This window comes from Populus trichocarpa, chromosome 1, assembly GCF_000002775.5.
Source record: "Populus trichocarpa isolate Nisqually-1 chromosome 1, P.trichocarpa_v4.1, whole genome shotgun sequence".
NCBI lineage: Eukaryota > Viridiplantae > Streptophyta > Magnoliopsida > Malpighiales > Salicaceae > Populus > Populus trichocarpa.
The window spans coordinates 25676744-25696544 of NC_037285.2; the positions used below are offsets into that span (position 1 = coordinate 25676744).

A 19801-nucleotide genomic window follows, 5' to 3' on the forward strand; every position below is an offset into this window, starting at 1 on the left:
AATAATATTTTTATTTTATAAAATTTATTTTAAATATTAATCGAAATAATAAAAAACAAAAACAAATTCAAAAAAATTTCAAAATATAGTTAAACCACGATGTGAAACATACAAGTGAGTCTCGTAGGCCTTCAAATGATAAATTGACGATATGATCCCTTGAATTGTCTCTCTCTCTCTCTCTCTCTCTCCAGCGGAAAGTGGGGGGCCAATTGGATTGCATGGATTTCATCGCATCATAGACGTGAAAAAAGGTCTGCTTAATTTCACGCGGCTCCCTCATGCCTGCCTTTTGTTTTCTCTTTCTGCCCCAAATCTTATGTGATTTGGATTTCACCCCTAATCGTTTAACTTCAAAAGTTTCTTGTGGAATCCAAATCCACCTAATATACTCATCTCAAGAATTCTTATACCAAATAAAATCCACCTAAACTGTCATTTTAGCTATTATCTTTAATTTTAACAGATTTAATGGGATAATTATTTGAATAACTAAAATATATTTTCTTCTACTAAAATTATATTTTTATATATCTATGTAGAAAAGCCAAAAGTAAGGAGAAAATATATATATACTCGTTGCCCAACGTCTCTTTATCTACAGTTGGCCTATGTTTTCCTCTTTAAAAACAGAACAAGAAGAAGAAAAGAAGCCTGCAAATAGGGGTGGAGCAAGAAAAAATAGTTAGGGGGGCCAAATTATAAATTAGAAGGGGCAAAGAAAAAAATTTAGTTATTTTTATTAAAATTATAAATATTTACAAGGGAGGGGCATTTTCTTGCAGGGCCCCAGCCCCTGCCAGCCCCCCTCCCTCCGCCACTGCCTGCAAACCTCAAAGCCTGATAATTTTAACAATATCATGTGAAATTGGGAATTGAAAATATTCATATAAATACATTTTGATTTTAAAATTTTAAAATTTAAACTTAAAATTATATCTTTTAACTTTCATATTACTTCATTAATTTTATAAATTATCCATCTTAATTGTATAATCAATATCATGATTATATTATATAAAAAATAATTAAATTAGTTATATAATTATAATATTAAAATTAGTTTAATATAAAATATATTAAAATATAATTGATTCTTCTAAATTATATTTTTTACCATTGGAATACACTTAAACAAAAGTAAAACTATATTTACACTATAAAAATTATTTTATTAATTAATTTAGCTCTTGAAAATAGCATTTCCCATTAGAGTCGAGACTTTCATACCTTTACAATTAATGGCTATAATTTTTTATAACACACTGTATTATTATTATTATAGAAGAATAACTGGTATTGCATCCATGGTCCTATGGACTTCGTTTTGATGCTTTTCTACAGTATAACGTACCCTAAAACCTCCAATATATAAAGACTTCACGAGTCAGGGGTGGCTAGGAAATTAATTAGTATAACATGATAGCTTGGAGATCAAATAGCAGCAAAGATGAAGGATGGAGAAAGAATGAAAACACACGAAAATACAGGGCTACAGTGACGAAACCTCCTCGAAGCCTAGCCTAGCTGCCTTGGTTTCACCACTGCTTGCATGCTAATTAAATAATGTTGTGATTAGGAGTGAAAATGGTTATGATAACGTGGGGCAAGACACTTAAAACGAAAAGCGAACACACACTCTCATGGCACATAATTGCATCTCAGGCTCATGCTTAATGATTTTGCTTCCCATCAACGATCATCATGCCCCATCTCTAACAATCATCCCTTCCCATTTTCATTTTCTATCCTTGGTGTTCCTCCTTTCCGGGTATCTTCCCATCATTTCCCTCCATTTTCCCGCCATTTTCTGCTCTCTAAACCGATCGACTAGCAGTAGGGTTGCAGTTCGAGTATTTCACCAGTCGTTAATGTATCATTATATTGGGTTATTGTGATGCACACCAGCAGTGTTTTTTGATCATGGCTACGTGAGTGATAATATAACTGCACAAAAAAGCGTTTGATTAGTCTCACTTACAGTAAGTTTGACAGTTCATTAATTAATCTGATCAAATAAACCATATAATTCCCCAGTTGACACCTATGTCTCTAGCTAGGTAGAAAATAATCTTGTGGAGGATGCTGATAGACGCAGCTGATTCATGTAGAAATTTGCAGATTCCTGTGTCTCGAGGTAGAAAATGAAATCTGGTCGCATGTTGGCTACACGCAAAGCAAAACTAGCTACTAGCTAGGAATGGACATACTGTGTTTGTATTGACGATTGGACTAAAGAATCACCTCAACACGTTACCCGGGAGTTTTTTTATTCAGATTTTCCGTGGAGTCTGTAATATTATTTGATTTTTAAAGTATTTTTGGTGAAAATAAATTGAAATAATATTTTTTTATTTTTTAAAATTTATTTTTAATATTAGCACTTTAAAATGATGTAAAAATATAAAAAAATTAAATTAAAATAAAAAAATATTTTTTTTTAAAACCCAAAATTAAACATACTCTTGGTAACGAAAGATCCTCTTGCAGTACTTGAAACAAATAAAAATATATATATTTATAGGTTTGGTCAAGCAAGGGGCCGGCGTGTCATGGTCATTTTATGTTGGTTTCCACCTAGAATGAATGATCGTACGAGCTAAAATGATCATGGCCGGCCGGCCGGCCCCTTTGTTTGACCACAAGAACCCAAGAGGAAAACGTTTATATATTCTTTTTATCTGGAGAGGAACTCTATAGGAGTACTTGCCTACTTGATCAAGTAAGAATTTGGATCAATCTCTTCTAATCATATTATTCCATATTGTGTTCATGGATGACCCATAGACGACGACGTATATATGAAGTCGAGAAATTTTTGAACGGTTTTAGTTTTGCGAACAGAATCGATTTTAATTGATAATTCTTGTGTCGACGTAGACAATTTGTGTCTATATAAGTACAAATATGAAACATTTTGACCTGTATGCATATTTTAATCACAATTTTGTATTTCTAGTTAGATGTTCAGGTGCAATTATTTTTTGTTCGGAAATATATTTAAATAATTTTTTTTTAATTTTTTAAAAATTATTTTTAACTTAACACATTAAAATAATCTGAAAATATAAAAAAATTAAAATAAAAAAAATAAAAAGATTTAATTTTTTTTAAAATATTTTTAAAATACAAGAAAAATAATCATATCAACATAAATCAATCGTTAATTCAATTTTTGTTTTCTTTTGGTGTGGATTCCTGAAAACCAAATGAAAAATACCGAGTAGTAAGAACCTTCGACTCATGCTTAGATGATTCGCAGGGAATCATAACAATCAATTCCTATCTCAAAACCAAGAAACTAATATAAAAAAAGAGAAGGGGAAACAGGGGATCATTTTTCAAAATAAATAAATAAATTTGGAGTGACTTTTTTCTTTTCTTTTTTTCACACAATTAGATTTCAGTCTCTTAAGTATAAATATATTCATATTGGTCAGTGGCTGCTGCACCCAGCGTAACTAGCTCAGCCCAGACCCATAGGCCTAGCATAGCAGGCAAACCTCGCAGGCCTGCTTCGTTTTAAACTTTTTTATTATTTATTATTATTTGGGTTATAAGGAGGGGATAAAGCCCCAACGACGAAATGATGTCAATTCCACATCAAAGAAAGACAAAGCAAAGTAAAACGCCACCTCTATCTCCAAACAAAAATCGAATTTTGTTGACCACTCAACAACCCTAATAGCCTCTGTCTACTCTGCTATATTTTGGAAAAAAAAAAAAAACTTATTTAATTTATTTATCCTTAAGTTTTGTTTGTTTTCATTCAAGAACTAACATCAAAGAAAGATAAATGGTGTTGTTTAAGGAAAGAGCAAGGCTATATTCAACTAGATTATATTTATATATTATTTGCAATATATAGAATACCATGCTTTCTAGAAGCTAGCCATTAGACAGGGTGGTTGACTGGTATCTAGGCGGTTTTAATTAAGACATCCCTGTTTTTAAGCTGGTGGTTCGATCACTTTCCAATCATAATATGTGGTTTTTGACGAGTATTAGAGCTGGAAATGAGTTGACAATACGGGGGAGGCAGCGCCGTGGCACCTAGCTGGCTCCATATTCGTTGTTTTAAGACGCTAAAACTCCCTGATAAAGACCAGGGCCTTAAGTTTGGATAAGCCATTAGAACAAGAATGATAAAGACAAATGTAAGTGAACTATGACATGATTAAAACTTAGCTAGTAATTATTTTAAAATCACTTAGTGGTCTTGTCCCAATGCGCAAGCCACCAAATAATCTCGGATGCAATGTTTGGACTGTTAAAACTCTATCCATTCCCCCGGAGCATCTGGTCCCCTTGCTTATTTGGCGAGATAATGTTCGAAGCACTGGTGTTGAGTTAGGTCTAGAGCACCATGGGTCTGTCGAGGATTAATCTCAAATAGGTCTAAAGTGCCTAGATATCGGCCGTGGTTCGGATCCGTTAATTGAAAAACATGAGATCCGATGCCTCAAGCATGTCTAGGGTGCTTAGGTGTTAGCTCAAACTAGGCCAAGTTCAATGCATGTTGAACCTATGAGGCTAGGTTTTGTTATGTTTGGTTTGTAACACAGGAGGTAAGAGCAAGACAAGGGTTCAAGGGTTGGTTCAGGTTAGGTCCTGGACTCCACCAAGAGTTATGTGGTGCTGACTTGAGGACTTTAAGTGGTCGAAGGGAGGCTACACCATGTCTAAGGCACTACTCAAGGTTCAAGCTAGTTCTTTGATTCTAGATGTCGAGTTTGTATTTGATCTGAAGGATCGAGAGTTGGGATAAACCTTGATATTAATTAGAAAGTATTTCATGTCTAAGGTGCAGGGATCTAAGCTAGGCTAGTTTAGCCTTGATAAATTTAACACAGCATTAAGTAAAAGATTTAATCGGGGTTTCTCAAGTTCTTGATTATACTTCTAAATCATAAAGAAAATTTGTTTAACATCTTATATTGAACCTTTAATTGTAGAGAAAATCAATTTAATCTATCTAAAATTCAATAATTCATAAAAATTGTTATGAAAATAACACACAATAATGATTAAATAGCAGCCGAACTAACATAAATTAAAAAGAAGAAAAAAAATCAAAAGAACTAGAAAAGTAAAAATATAAAAAAAATTCAAAATAACATTTTCTTGGTTTAACCTTTGCTAGTTATAATACCCAATCCTCTTCGGATCTAGGCAGGGAGAATATTGTGGCAAAATTCAAACCTAATTTTAAGATTACATCAAGAGTTTTAGTTAGATAAAAGATTTGATACATTTAAACTTTTTTAAATTTCAATTTGTTTATATAGTATATAAACATATTCATTAGACTTTACAAGTTAAAATTTAATATATATCGAGATTTGATACATCTTAATCATTTTAAAATGAAATTGCATCGACTAATTTACTTATTTGTAATAATAAATACATTATATTTTATAAATCTAGAATATTTGAAGATCGAGTTTGGAATGCTAAATTCAAGATAATTTTGAAGGCATCAAACTAACAACTAAAAAGATTGAATTTTTTTAGGCATGCAAAATTTTTGGGTCTTCCATAACATGGGGCACATGTATAAACTAGTGTTGATCTAAAGTTACTAGGTTCAGATATATCTTGACTTGATTCCTAAGTAACTTTTCCTTAATTTTAATTTCATTGCATTACTATATAATTATACAGCCAGAAAAACTAATAGAATGGACGATTCAATTGCATTAAATCATATTTCTTGTATTACAAATACATCGTTCTACACATGTTTATGGCAATGACCAAAACGTAAGACTTTTTACTCCGAGATCGCTCGCTCGCTCGCTTCCGTTCATTCCATAAGGATTCTGCTCGTACGATCCTTTCTTAAACAAAGATAAAAAAAAACCTCCGTCAATCCTGCCATTGTCTCTTTCCTCCTACTTACGTGCCCTTTGCTTTGCATCTCCATTCAGTCAACACAAAATTCCAATGGTCTCCACCGTCGTTCATTTCTGCGAAACCGACAGATACTGAAAAAAATCTCACTTATGACTTGCCCTCTCTTACCAAATCCTGTGACTCACACGAAGAAACACCAAATTCTCTCTCTCTCTCTACCCTCTCCAGCAAAATAGAGCTCCTAAATCCTGCCCACCCGCCCCACCACAACCCGAACCCGAATTCCCATTCTGTGGGGTTCGGTTTCGGGTCTAACGGGATGTTGAGCTCTCAGTTGCCGGACATTGCGGAAGCAAGTAGCAGCGAAAGAGTTTATGTGGCTTTAGGGAATTCTATAGAGAAAGCTGTGAGCTTGCTCAACTGGGTTTTCGAAAGCTTGGGAACCAGACAAATTTGTTTACTTCACGTTCACCGTCCTTCTCCTCTGATACCTACTCTCTGTAAACTCTATCTCTCTTGCTTCCTTTCTTTTTTTGTTTTTGGTCTATGTACTGTACTCGAATCTTGAAATGTTTGCTGAATTCAATTTATTTCTTGTTTTGTTTTCAAATCTTGTTGTTTATTCACTTGTTGGTTTATTTTTAGAAAGTTTCTTGGATCCAAGATGGGATTTTTCTTCATTCTTTAATTTACTGTTAATTTTTGTTAGGATTTGTTTTTTAATTTGCTTTACGACTAAGATATGTACTTTGATTTCCAGTTATATAGGAGTATATAATCACATCTTTGAGATTTTTATTGTAGTGGGGAAGCTTCCAGCTAGTCAAGCAAATGCTGAAGTAGTGTCCGCATTTAGAAGGGAGGAGAATGAACGGACGAAGAAACTTTTTGATTATTACTTGATCATTTGTCGTAGAGCAAAGGTGTGTTATCTCCCAGATCAGATCTCTGTACATGTAGGAGAGTGATATTTTAATTTTGCATGGAAAGTGATTTTGATGTCACTGAACTGTAAGCGAGGACACTACACTTCCTGATCTACTTCTGCTGTTAAGAAATGCAGCTTTGCCTTTGACCCTGCTGTCAAGCTTTTTTTAAGGATTTTTTTTTTAATTTAATAGCAACTTGATTTAGCTGTCTTACTTTTATGAATCTGCATGTAGAGTAACTAGTTGAATGATTCTTCATTTCAGAAATTTGTTTTCTTTGCTAATCATCTCAGGGAAAATGTTCATTGTGCAGGTTGAAGCAACTATTGTTACACTTGAAAGTGACCAAGTTCACAAGGGAATTGTAGAATTGGTGAACAGACATGGTGTCAGGAAGCTTGTTATGGGGGCTGTAAAAGAAAAGTAAGCAGACAACCAGTATTATCACAATCACTTATTCCAGTATTTCGGTGATCTCCATTAAGTGTTTCTTTCGTGAAATACTTTTGTTGATTCTAGCGGTGCAACAACTGTCTTTGTGCGTAGTTTCATGTTTGTTAAATCTGTAAGCCATGCACCGATAGATTTGAAAGTAAAACTATAACGCATCATCATCTCTTAAGACAAATATACATTCTCTGTCAAAGACCACTCATTTTTTGAATGTTACTTCAGAACAGGAGAGTAATACCTTACTTATCATCTTGCCTCTGTAGCAAATTTCATCAGCAGTCTTGTATTTCTTGGCACAAACTTTCTTTTACTATCTGTTTTACATGCTGGAGCATTATGCTCTACTGGGAGCTTTAGATGTTCCTTTCTATATTCAATCCTATTGGTTTGATACAGTTGTATGAAGGTCAAAAAGAGCTCCTGCAAAGAAAACTATGCTGCGAAACATGCTCCCTTGTTCTGTGAGATATGGTTTATCAACAAAGGGAAATGTATATGGACAAGAGAAGCTTCTGAAAATTCAAATCTTCTTCAGGGTTCATTTAGTTCAACAAGTAGCAGCTGTGCTTCAGGATGCACTTCCACTGCAATGAGAGTGTCTTCAGGTTCTGATCCAAAAGTGGAGGAAGAAAGCTCATATTCTCACATTGAAGAAGTGAGTTTAGAAGCAGAAGCTTTGGGCAATGAAGCATTTGAAGAGTTGTTGAAGTGCAAAACGTTGGAACTGGAAGCAATGGAAGCTTTCAGCAAGGTAACCGCACTTCAGCATTCCCGGTTCATTTCTAGATTCGGTTTGTAGATCATGTGGCTGTTTTCTGACTCCTCAGAGTGTAAACTCTGGAGGAGACTGTAAATTAGTGGTCAACTCACTTTGTGCCCAGCATGTTCTGAATCTTCTGGGTAGAAACTTCATCATTCTTGTGCACCTCACACCAGAGGTCTGAATCAATTGTAAGGAAATAAGGTCAATTAGTCAACAAGCAAAGAAAATTTGGGATGCCCTCCACACATTTTTCACTTTTATTTGTTGTGAAGTTTCAATTTTTTTTTTTAATCAGGCGAACAGATGAAAAATTGCTTAAGAAATAGACAGTAATGTTTCATGTTCTTTTTTAATGTGTTTCTATAGCTTTCCTTTTCAAATTACTTGCTGTAATTTTATACAAATTCACATCATGGAATCTGGCAAGTTTTCCCAAATATATTTTCTCGCCCTATCATTGAAAAATCTTAGAGTGCCCACATTTTTTTTTCTCCGAGATGTTTATTTGGACTTCCAAGTTAGGGGAGTGTGCTAGCTATTTGAAGATTTAAGCAACATGTGATTGCAATAAAAAATAGGTACTCCTAGTCATTTCCCTGTGGCTAACTTTGGTACATGCTGTATTGGTTCTTCATTGGAGAGAATCTAATTACTCTCTTCTTATCAGGTCAAAATCTATGAATCTACCCTTGTACATGAAGTTAAACTTAGAAAAGAAGCTGAAGATGCACTCAATAATACAATACAGGATCAAGAAAAGCTATTGAAAGAGAAAGATGAAGTAGCTAGAAAGCTAGAGAGAACCATGAGAAATGTTGCTCTTCTAGACATTCGTGCACAGGAAGCAAATCACAGGTGTGAGGAAGCTTCTGGAGAATTAAAACTCATTCAAACATCCATTTTGTCTCTGCGGCAGGAAGAGCAGAGGATCCGACGGCAGAAAATGGAAGCTGTGCATTGGCTTGAGCGGTGGAGAAGCCCTGGGCAAGCAGGAACTGCAAACTGCAATGGTTTTCTTGGAATCACTGAAGAGTTGCCTGAATTAGCAGAATTTTCTTTGTCTGATTTGCAAACTGCTACGTGCAACTTCTCTGAGAGCTTCAAGCTTGGTCAGGGAGGTTGTGGTCAAGTTTACAAGGGTGAAATGTTGGGTAGAACTGTTGCTATAAAGAGGCTGCATCCAAATAACATGCAAGGGCAATCAGAGTTTCAAAAGGAGGTTAGAGCTCTTTGTAACTCTCTCTCTTTCTGTCTATGCAAAGAGAGATATCCCATATAGTTATTTGGATGTATCACTACTAATCCTTTCAATGCCATACTCATGCCTTGAGTGTCCGTTGGTATTTGACAATTATTTGGACGATTCACTATTCGATATGATCTTCATACTTTGATGTTTGGGATGATCGGCAAACAATATGCAGTATTTAACGAGACACATATAAAACCATCTGATTTGGAATCTAGAATTTCCCAGCACCATTTATCTCACACAATATCTCTGAAATAACCTTTAGTATTGATTTAAGCAGGTCCAAGTTCTTGGCAAACTACAGCATCCTCATCTGGTGACTCTGCTTGGTGCGTGTCCAGAAGCATGGTCTCTTGTGTATGAGTACTTGCCCAATGGGAGCCTCCAAGACCGCCTTTTCCAGAAAAACAACATTGCCCCCTTGACATGGAAGATTCGAACACGTATTATTGCTGAAATCTCAAGTGCCCTTTGCTTCTTGCACTCTTCCAAACCTGAAAAGATTGTCCATGGTGATCTGAAACCACAAAACATCCTGCTAAATTCTGAACTTAGCTGCAAGATATGTGAGTTTGGAATTTGCAGGTTGGTAACAGAGGATAGTCTTTATCAGCCAAGTTTTCATTGGAGCACTATTCCAAAGGGTTCCTTTCCATATACAGATCCAGAGTTCCAAAGAATTGGAGTCTTGACACCGAAGTCTGACATCTATGCCTTTGGAGTAATCATTCTACAGCTACTCACCGGTAAGCCTCCTGCTGGATTGGTAGGTGAGGTGCGTAGAACAAGGAAATTAACCTCAATTTTGGATCCATCAGCTGAATGGCCAATGATTGTGGCAAGGCGATTAGTGGATTTGGCCTTGCAGTTCTGTGAATTGAGCAGTAGGGGTAGACCAGACCTAACACCTACACTGGTAAGGGAATTGGAACATCTGCATGTTTCAGAGGAGAGGCCGGTGCCATCTTTCTTCTTGTGCCCTATTCTTCAGGTAAGATGGCACGCATTTATAATGAAACTGAGAATAACATGATTGTACACCACGTTTTACACTACAGAGACACACCCTTTCTCCCGCTTCCCCGTATTCTTTTTCCAGCAATTATTTCATTTTCTAGATATTCACATGCAGTGGCTTGGTTTAATCAGCGCTTACAAGCTCTGTCATTTTGAAGTTGAAAACCAGTCCTCCAAAGTGCAGTTTTTAGCAAGCATTCTGATTACCACAGAGCAGGGTATTTTGCTCAATTTGTCTTACATATCAAATGGTTTTCTTTCAGGAAATAATGCACGACCCTCAGGTGGCAGCTGATGGGTTCACGTATGAAGGAGAAGCCTTGCGTGGATGGCTGGCAAATGGCCGTGAAACATCTCCAATGACCAATCTGAGATTAGATCACTTGCATCTCACTCCCAACCATGCATTGCGTCTTGCCATTCAAGACTGGCTTTGTAAATATTAGAATCCCATGCATTCAGTTATATTGCGTGTTAATCATGTTTGTATAGATTGCATTCTAGGCTATCCTTGCTTCACCGTGTATAGATGATAGAAATAGCTGCATGAAAGATAGCGGGTAGTGTTTTAGATGCTGCATTGGTTGAGTTAAATTCGGCTGTGTTTGATTATTTGTACAAAATTGTTTCAGCCAAGTGAATGAAACCTGAAAACCATGTGTCCTTCGAGATGGATATGTATCGAAGTCTGAGAAATTTGAAGCTTCTAACTAGTCTTTTTGAGGCAAAACATATCTAGCCATTGTGCTAGGAGACTGTCAAAATTAATACATCTCTAACAAGTATCGAAGTCAAAATTAATACATCTCTAACAAGTATCGAAGTCTTGATCAAAAGCAAAACCGTTCATAAGCGTTCACAAAGTGCTAAAGAACCTCATCTTATCTCAGTATATATTAGCATAATAGAAATTCAATGCTCGCTGTGTTTTCCGTGGGTTACAGAATTGTACAACCGGCAACACGTATAACAGGAACAAACCTTGGCCACTGACTAATGCACAAAGAAATTTGCAGACGCTATGTCTACAAGATTGAAATCCTAAAATCCTTGCAGGATTTCATCTCTTGCTCAAAGGAGGGAAGCAGTGGTTTGGTTCTCGGCGTCACTAAAGGGGTGGTTTTCCTCTATAATCCTTGGTTCATCTCTCCTGCCAACCAAAAGGGGATTTCCCTCTCCTGTGCCGTTCCATCGATGTAATTCTTCCTTCTTAGGAACCAAGTTTTCTTTGAGACTTGTTCCAGGTTTCTCGGGCATTTGGCAAACGTTGACGGTACTTTCCCAAGAATCCAGATTCGCCCTTTTCTTGGCAGACTCGGAATTTGTGTCCTTGTGTTGCACTGTTTGGATCAAAATTTCTTCTTTCGGGGATAAGAATTGATTTTCCCAGGAATCGTTGAACTGAGAATTACTTCTTGCAAATGTTCCGTTAGATGATTCCTGTAGAATGCCTTGCGCTGATGAAAACCTGTGGCATAAGCTCCCAAATCCCTGAATCTCTCTAGTCACCTTTCTAGCTCGCTCTCTCTCTTCTTTGAGAAGAGGTCCTTCTTCAAGCAGCTTCAAGATACTCTCTGATTTCTTTCGAACAGCGAGACCCCAGTTGAATCTGCACATATTTTTTGTTACTAGTGACGACGAAGACAAAAAAAAATGCTGGTAGCTTATATATACATGTCAAGTCCATGAGAAGAAGATAAATATGAATACAAGCATAAATAGAATCACAGACCCTTTTTCATCTATACACTGAAAGCTTTCCATCTCCCTAAGAACATCTTGGTCAATCTGAAACTCCCCTGCCACACTCTCTGGTCCATGAGTCAACAAGTGTTCAAGTACAATAAGGGAATTGTAAGAGGACCTCCAGTTCTTTCTCTCAAATCTCGAGAATCTGACTTGGCCGAAAGGTTCAAACATACAAAAGTATCCAAGTCAGGAAAGAGATAACAAGAGGGAAAATAAATCATGAAACCAGAAATGAAAACCTCTTGTGTAGAATCTCCACAATTCTCCAAAAATCATCGACTTCAAAAGCAGCCCTTGAAATGGATCCAAGGGCAGGGTTGTCTGGTGCCCATGGATTCCCACTTGTAACTTCTTCAGTCAACCTTCCAAATATTATTCAAGCACCACCAGGAAACGCATATAACCCAGATCAAAAAGACATACATGCTATGTCATATCAAGCCCTTGTTGAAATAAATCACTACTAGACTACTAGCTGTTTAAAAGTTCAATCTATAAAATAACTAACAAGAGCCTTACAGTTCTGCCGGTGTGACATCAGTGAGAGCTAGTCTAGCACTCTTAATCTTTTCCTTGAAGAAGAAAGAAGCTTGCTTCTTAAGTTCATGGAATGATGGTGTACCCACGTTGCTGCTGGTATTGCCTTTGCTTAAGATAAACATGATTCAGAATCGAGGGTCTGATGAGTTGAAGGGGGAAAAAAAATCAGAGCAGCTAAGAAGAGGAAAATTGGAAGCTATTTTTACATCAGGCTATCCTTCCTATAATATTAATTACTTGATGAAAGAAAAAAACACTTGTGCTTACCAATACAACCCTTCAATACTAATCCAAAAAGGTAAATAATGTGGGACTTGCACTTGTTATCAAGAACAAGAAGTCAGAAAATGGGACACAAAAACTTAGATTTTTGGAGTGGACAAATTCAACATGACATCTGAAGTAAGGGAAGAAAATTAGGCCTCGCATTGTTAACAGCGATGTTTTCAAAGTAAAGATATAAGGGTGAAAAGGATGTCTAGGTTTTGGATACAAAATAGATTTTTTTCTGTCTGCTATGCACCGCGGGTAAAGTCAAAGTTTTTTAATATAAAAAAAGATATTTATGTGATGGGATGATAACTCGGGTTAATTTGACAAACACGTGAGATATTAGATCAAGATATTTTATAGAATAAAATGTGAAAAAAATAACAAAGCTCAAGGTTCAAAAATCTAACCTTAAAAGATAAAATTAAAAAAAAATCAATTTTAAAAAAAAGACTTCAAAGAAGAAAACATGAGTCAACTCGGGTTCACTCTACTAACCTATCACCCGCGACATGAGATCAGGATTAATTTTTTTTAAAAAAATGAGCAAGAAAAAGGATCGAAGTTAAATAAATAAATAAAAAACATTGAAAAAAACCGAGTCACCTTTGGTTAATCTGACTAACCCGCAACTCGGGATAACTTCGTAGAAAGAAAACACATAAAAAATCAGAAAGCTCAAGATCTAATACTCTAATGTTAAAGGATGAAATTGAAAAAATAAATAAATTAAAAAAAAACATTAAAAAAAATCCAAAACTACCTGGGTTAACTTTGACTAAATCGCAAACCGGGATAACCTATAAACTAAGAAAATGATATATATATAAAAAAAAAATTTAAAGAATGAGGACCAAAATTGGATAAAAAATGAAATAAAATGTCGATGGAATTTATTTTTAAAATAAGATAAGGATAAAAAAAGAACAATTAAAATAATAAGAACAAAACTTGATAATAAATAAATACAATAAAATGTTGGGTGATAAAATTAAAAAAAAAGTTAATAAAAAGATTAAAAATGAATAATTAAAAGAATGAAGACCAAAATTAAGAATAAATAAATGAAATAAAATGTTGAGGGACAAAATTGAAAAAAAAACAACAATAAAAAGAATGAGTACCATATTTGATATAAAAATTAAATAAAACTAAATGGAAAGAGATGAAATTAAAAAGAAAACAATAATAAAAAAAGGACCACAATTGAAATAAAAATATATAGGAGGACAACTTTGAATTTTGGCTGACCCAACGCTGATTTCAAGGAGAGGAAAGAGAAAAGAGGAGGGAGAAAAAAATCACATCGCCGCAGAACAACCATGAATTGCATTATACGCACAACCCCATTCGTTGTGCCTCCACTAGACACTTCAAAAGACACAATAATCTTTTTATTTTTATTTTATTTGTTAAAAGATTGATTTGCCCCTAATTCAAATAGATTATAACAGAGAAATCATGAGGAAAATACCAAAACACCCCTTAACCCCTCTTTTATTTTTTTTACTTGAAGCGAAATGAAGTAATTGTTTTCTTTTAAAAAAATGAAATGACACAAAAGCACGTATTATCCTTTACTTTTTATTTTTATTTTTATTTTTAAGGGTATTTATGATATTTAACTGCGAAGAAAAAGTTGATAGACCATTATGCCCCTGATTAATTTCATAAAATTAAATAAATCCCCTGAAAAAAATCATCTTACCCTGTATATAGAGCATTTGTTTTGTGTAATGAATGAATAAAATATTATTATATTGTAGCATTCCACGTTGCAATGTGTCTTCCTTTACGATAAAACACTGACGAGGTTTAGTGTTTTAATTTTAATTTTAATTTTAATAATGAATGTCAAGTGAACATCTCTACAGTAAACACTATGGACTGCAGGTTTCCAGTTTGAATTTCAAATTTTGAGCAAAATATTATTGTCCATGTTTTACAGAGATTGCAGAAATTGCTTGGAAGAAGCGGGGGGTGATTTTGACAGTTTGGAGGAGGTTAGAGGTTATGTTTTGAGTTAATTATCAGTCCCTTTATTAATAAAACTAATTGATTGATTATTCCAGTTTTAAAAAGAAAAACTGGCCTGCGCCAGTAGTTTCTTAATATATTATTAAGGGGATGTTTGATTATGTGATATAGGTAGTTTTATAAAGTGTTTTTAGTTTGAAAATATATTAAAAACATAATTTTTGATATTAATATATTAAAACAATTCAAAAATTATAATTTTTTTTAAATATTCATGAAATGTTGTCTGGAATGTAATTGCAAACTGCATCTAAGTTTTTTAATTAGTACATCAATCAACATCTAAATTAATTTTCTAAAATAAATGACATTTAATAGAAAATTACACTGATTAATACCGAGCATTCTCTCAATAAGCACGCCACACAAATCCCTTAAAGCATTCTTTTTCATGTTCTAAAACTATAAAAATATTTAATGGATATCTAACGTTTATTTTTTTAAAAAAAATTACAGCTCTAAATACAAAGAGCTTGTCAACCCTCAGGACATCTCACAAGCATATCGCACGAATGCCTTATAGCATGATTTTTCACATTATAAAACTACGAAAATATTTAATTGGCATCTAATATTTTTTTTTTATTAATGTGGGTGTCCGGACCAACTTGCGCGCACTTTGACTAATTCCACGGGTCCTGAAGTTAATGATCATGTAAGGTTCTAGTGACCCTGAGATTTATAACACTTGAACTGGTAATCTCTAAAAAGTAAACTCATGACCTAACTAGCATCTAATATTTATTTTGTTATTTGATTGCAGTTCTAATACAAATAATCTACCAACCCTCGTGTTAATTTGGTACATTAATACAGGATTAAAAAAACTCTTGGTGTTTTAATACTAATAATTTCATCAATTGTCAACTATTATTTTACTCGGAAACATAATTAGTAATCTTAAACAAGCGGTTGCACAAAACGAAGTTAGTTGGAAAAATAGTAAATCCTTTGCATTTCTTTGTCTTCTATTTTTATTACATTAAGTGATGAGTTAGTGTCTTGACCAGTATTGCCGTGAATTTTTTCCTAAAAGTCTGCGTGTTTAAAACACCGAAAGTGCCCTTTTATTTTATTGGAACACGATCTTTCTCATTCCTGTCTCTTTGTATGACTTCCTTGCAATTTATTATCTCTTTATCCATGCTTGTCATTTTATTTTATTTTATTTTATTTTATTTTATTTTATTTATAACCTATATACAACATCACGATAATCATTCTCCTGCATCAAAATTTATAGGGTGAATGTAAAAGACAAATAACTTTTATTTTTTTATCAGTTAAAAAATTTGAAGTTGCCACGTAGTATCTTTATTATTGGAAACTTTAACTGATCTTCAGTATTTAGATAAAAAAACTAATCATATATAAAAAGAATAATATTATTCCTAATATATCATACCTAAAGTAAATTGTATTGCTTATTTGTTTGAATAATACCAAGGCACTTTTATTTTAAATCGTGGGTCTGTCTATTATTTAAAGCAGATTTACTAGGGGTGAGCAAAAAAATCAGAAAACCGAGAAAACAAGAAAAAATAACTGAAAAAACAGAACCGTGAAAAAAAACCGATTAAAATTTTGAAAAAACCGACCGGTTCAGTTCGGTTTCGGTTTTATAAGCCTAAAACTGAAAAAACCGAACCGAATCGAACCCAAACCGAAAAAACCAGAAAAAAAACCGAGCCAAACTGGTATGAACAGGTTTTTGTCCTAAAAAAACTTAACCGAACCGAAACCGGCCGGTTTGAACCGGTTTTGGTTTTTTTTTAAAAAAAATTTGGTTTGGTTACTTTTTTTTATAAAAACCGAACCGAACCGAAAATGATCACCCCTAAAATTTACCCTAATAGAGTGGACCATAACTTTATAGGTTTAGTCTAGTCATTCTAGAGCCAAAACATATTTTTTTGTATTTTTTTCTTTTAATACAGGGAATACATATTATGTATAAGTTCTTCATCATTGATATTTAAAATGAATAAATTGTTTTTTTGATATTTTTAAAATTTAGACAAGTTCTCATGATTTTAATAAATTTGTTATGTTCATGATGTATACAAAATATAAAAACTAGTTTTCTTATGCTAAATTATACAATATATTTTCTCTTTTGTATTTTTCTTAAAAAAAGCAAACATGGATTTTTTTTTTTTTTGAAAAACTTGGCCATATACAATTAAAACATTTGGCTAATTAATTTTTTTAAAATCTTTTTTAACACATGAATAAGCTAAAAAAAAAAAAGCTAAGACACCCACACATTTTTTTTCCACTATTTTACTCATACACATTCCAATCATATTTTTACAGATGATAGTAATTAAAAAATACTTTAAACATCATTCAGATCTTAAAATGGACCTTCTAGTGTGTACCTCTTCTTTAGAAGAGTAAGGTCATGAGGTTTTGAGATTATTTTTTTTGGAGAGTATCTTGTTGTGTATAAGTTGTTGATATGTGTGGGGAAGGACGATGAATAGTGTTTCTAGTGTGTATAGGATGTTGGTGTGTGTGAGGAAGGACAAAGAAGAGTGTTTCTTGTGCGAAGGTTTTTTTTTTAATGTTCTCATTAATTTTTTATGTGCGTATAACCACTTATTTATACTACTCAAAAATATCTTTTCACATTTAATCTCTAAAATCTTCCACAATCATTTAATATTTTCTTGATTTCTCTAAAAACTTCTACAATCTTCTTGCTTTTAATTTTTTTTTAAATCCCTCTCTTTTAAAAAACATTGTGCAATTCAAAACTTTTTCTAAAACTGGTCCGTATTATTATTAATTACATTTTAATCACTAAAAAAAATCATTTTTGTTTGATTGATTTTTGTCTTCTCTTTCTTCTCTTTTTATTTTTCTTTCTTGTTTTTTTTTTAAAAAATCTATCAATACGAGAACAATAAGAGAAATGGTTGAAAATTACAAAATGACCAAAAATTGGCCAAATCACGTTGAAAATATATTTTTTAATAATTTTGGTATTTTTTGTATTTCTTTTTGAAAAGTTTTGAAAAGAGAGTAAAAAACTGGGTTATGACAATTACCCCTCTTATACAATACTTATTGTATAAATTATTATAAGGGACTTTAGAACATAAATTTATATAAAAAAAATATGTTAAAAGTCTTCTTGTGTTGGGAGAAAACTCCCCTGGGTTTTGATATTAACAAATCAAGAGGTGATTATTATCCTTGTAGATTTTTCAAAACCCAATTATTTTGAAAACCAAGAGTTTCCTCTTTGTTTTCAAAAATGGTATTGGTATCCAGGCGACTTGCCCGTTGTGAAAAAATATATAGGATTTTTCCATAAATAATTTGTAATCGGGTGACCTGCTCGTGATGATTTATTTTCTTAGCACTTCCTAATGGTAGGATTGACACTTGTCTTTCTTGATGGCAGGGTTGGACTTCCTGATTTTAGGTTTGAATTTTTCTTTTTTAATGGTAGGGTTGGACTTCCCAATAACATGGTTGATTTTATTTAGTTGTTTTTTATTGTAGTGTTAACATATGTCCTTTTTTGTAATAGGGAATTGTAGGGTTAATTTTCTTTGGCGGTTCTTGATTATAGGGTTGATTTTTATTCCCTTCCTGATTGTCGATTTGATTATTTTTTTTTTATGTTCTTGATTAAGGGGTTAACACATGTCCTTCATAATGACAAGGTTGGACCTCCTGATTGCAGGGTTGATTTTATTTTTTTTACGCTTCTTGATTGAAGGGTTGAATCATTTCATTCCTAATGACAAGGTTGGATTTCCTGATTGCAGGATTAAATTTTGCTTTCCTAATGATAGAGTTGGACTTCTTGATTTCAAGGTTGATTTTCTTTGGCACTTCCTGATTGCAGGGTTGATACATGTCCTTCCTAATGATAGTGTTGAACTTCCTGATTGTAGGATTGAATTTTCCTTTCCTAATGGTAGGGTTGAACTTTTTGATGGCAGGGTTGAAGTTGAGAATTCTTGATAACAGAGTTAAAATTAGATATTCTTGATGACAAGGTTAAATTTAGAGATTCCTAATAACAAAGTTAAATTGGATTGCAGGGTTGAACTGGAGATTCCTAATGACAAGGTTAAATTTTCTTTGATAGGATAACTTCTTTGATGACTTTGATTCATTTGAGCTTTTTTGAAATTTATTGAGGATTTTTCCTGGAAAATTTCTACAATAACATTATGTAGTGATTTGGGATTGAAATATACCTCCCGTTTCTTAATCATTTTTCTACTGCTTAAAGGATGAGGTTTATAATTTATGATAAAAGTTTTCTTGGTCATTTAACTCTTCAGCCCCTTCAGATTTTTCCCATGTGATTAATATGTTTAATTTCTTCTTTATCATGTAGGCTAAACTTTATACAGTAGATATAAAGCTCTGCTGAGTTGATCATTCCTTAGAAAGTGATAAACTCTCTTAGCCATAATGTTGCCCTTTAGTTGGACGGTGCCCTCTAGTTATGATATTCTTGCACTATTGCTCACTTACTATTTATTTTGATGGAGACGAAGTGCTCTATTACCCTTACTTTTTTAGAGAGTTTATCAAATCATTTATTATCGATGACCATTTCAAATTCCTCTTAGTTGATCTGATTTTGTGTGTCATTTCAGCATCAATCAAAATGCACTCATCTGATGACATCTTTATCATGTATCATAGTCATCTTTCAAATGGTACACCAACTCTTAGCCATGAAGGTGCCCCCCAAGTGTGGTGTTACTCTCAACTATTGATGGAGTTCACCAAGTCTCCACTATCATAAAATATTTTAAAGCAATATTGCCCTCAACTTATCTAGATATGCTCATTCTTTTTACTATCACTAAGAGGCAATTGTCATTGTCAATTGCCTTTCATGGCTTTGATGGATTTCACTAAGTCATCATTTGACTATTGTTATTGCAATGGTCTTCT

The 19801-nt window shown here is 33.6% G+C and overlaps 2 protein-coding genes across 3 annotated transcripts; one reads left to right on the forward strand and one right to left on the reverse strand.

Annotated features, from left to right (window-relative positions):
* Positions 1–5808: 5808 nt before the first annotated feature.
* On the forward strand, positions 5809–10983 carry LOC7485708 (U-box domain-containing protein 33). The gene is made up of 7 exons (XM_002299841.4): positions 5809–6359; positions 6664–6782; positions 7102–7211; positions 7638–7992; positions 8672–9223; positions 9537–10247; positions 10537–10983. Exons 1-7 carry the CDS (start codon positions 6179–6181, stop codon positions 10717–10719), a joined length of 2211 nt encoding a protein of 736 aa, XP_002299877.4. The 5' UTR covers positions 5809–6178; the 3' UTR covers positions 10720–10983.
* A 157-nt stretch (positions 10984–11140) lies between these two features.
* Positions 11141–12994, reverse strand: LOC7485707 (uncharacterized). Of its 2 annotated transcripts, XM_006369459.3 has the most exons (5): positions 12830–12994; positions 12542–12701; positions 12262–12384; positions 12006–12167; positions 11141–11882 (listed from the first exon to the last, which is right to left on the reverse strand). In XM_006369459.3, the coding sequence occupies exons 2-5, from the start codon at positions 12682–12684 to the stop codon at positions 11345–11347; spliced, it is 966 nt and encodes a 321-aa protein (XP_006369521.3). In that variant the 5' UTR covers positions 12685–12701; positions 12830–12994; the 3' UTR covers positions 11141–11344. The 2 variants fall into 2 exon arrangements, with proteins under 2 accessions (XP_006369521.3, XP_024436753.2); XM_024580985.2 differs by lacking the exon at positions 12830–12994 and having other exon boundaries at positions 12542–12823.
* Between the last annotated feature and the right edge of the window lie 6807 nt (positions 12995–19801).

What these genes read in the sequence shown, in the direction of transcription:
- LOC7485708 (XM_002299841.4), top strand. Translation starts at nt 6,179, where the DNA reads ATGTTGAGCTCTCAGTTGCCGGACATTGCGGAAGCAAGTAGCAGCGAA. An exon ending in TCCTCTGATACCTACTCTCT is followed by an intron (nt 6,360 to 6,663) that starts GTAAACTCTATC and finishes TTTTTATTGTAG; the next exon opens with TGGGGAAGCTTCCAGCTAGT. An exon ending in TCATTTGTCGTAGAGCAAAG is followed by an intron (nt 6,783 to 7,101) that starts GTGTGTTATCTC and finishes TTCATTGTGCAG; the next exon opens with GTTGAAGCAACTATTGTTAC.
- LOC7485707 (XM_006369459.3), bottom strand. Translation starts at nt 12,684, where the DNA reads ATGTTTATCTTAAGCAAAGGCAATACCAGCAGCAACGTGGGTACACCA. An exon ending in GATGTCACACCGGCAGAACT is followed by an intron (nt 12,385 to 12,541) that starts GTAAGGCTCTTG and finishes AATATTTGGAAG; the next exon opens with GTTGACTGAAGAAGTTACAA. An exon ending in CAGTGTATAGATGAAAAAGG is followed by an intron (nt 11,883 to 12,005) that starts GTCTGTGATTCT and finishes AAATATGTGCAG; the next exon opens with ATTCAACTGGGGTCTCGCTG.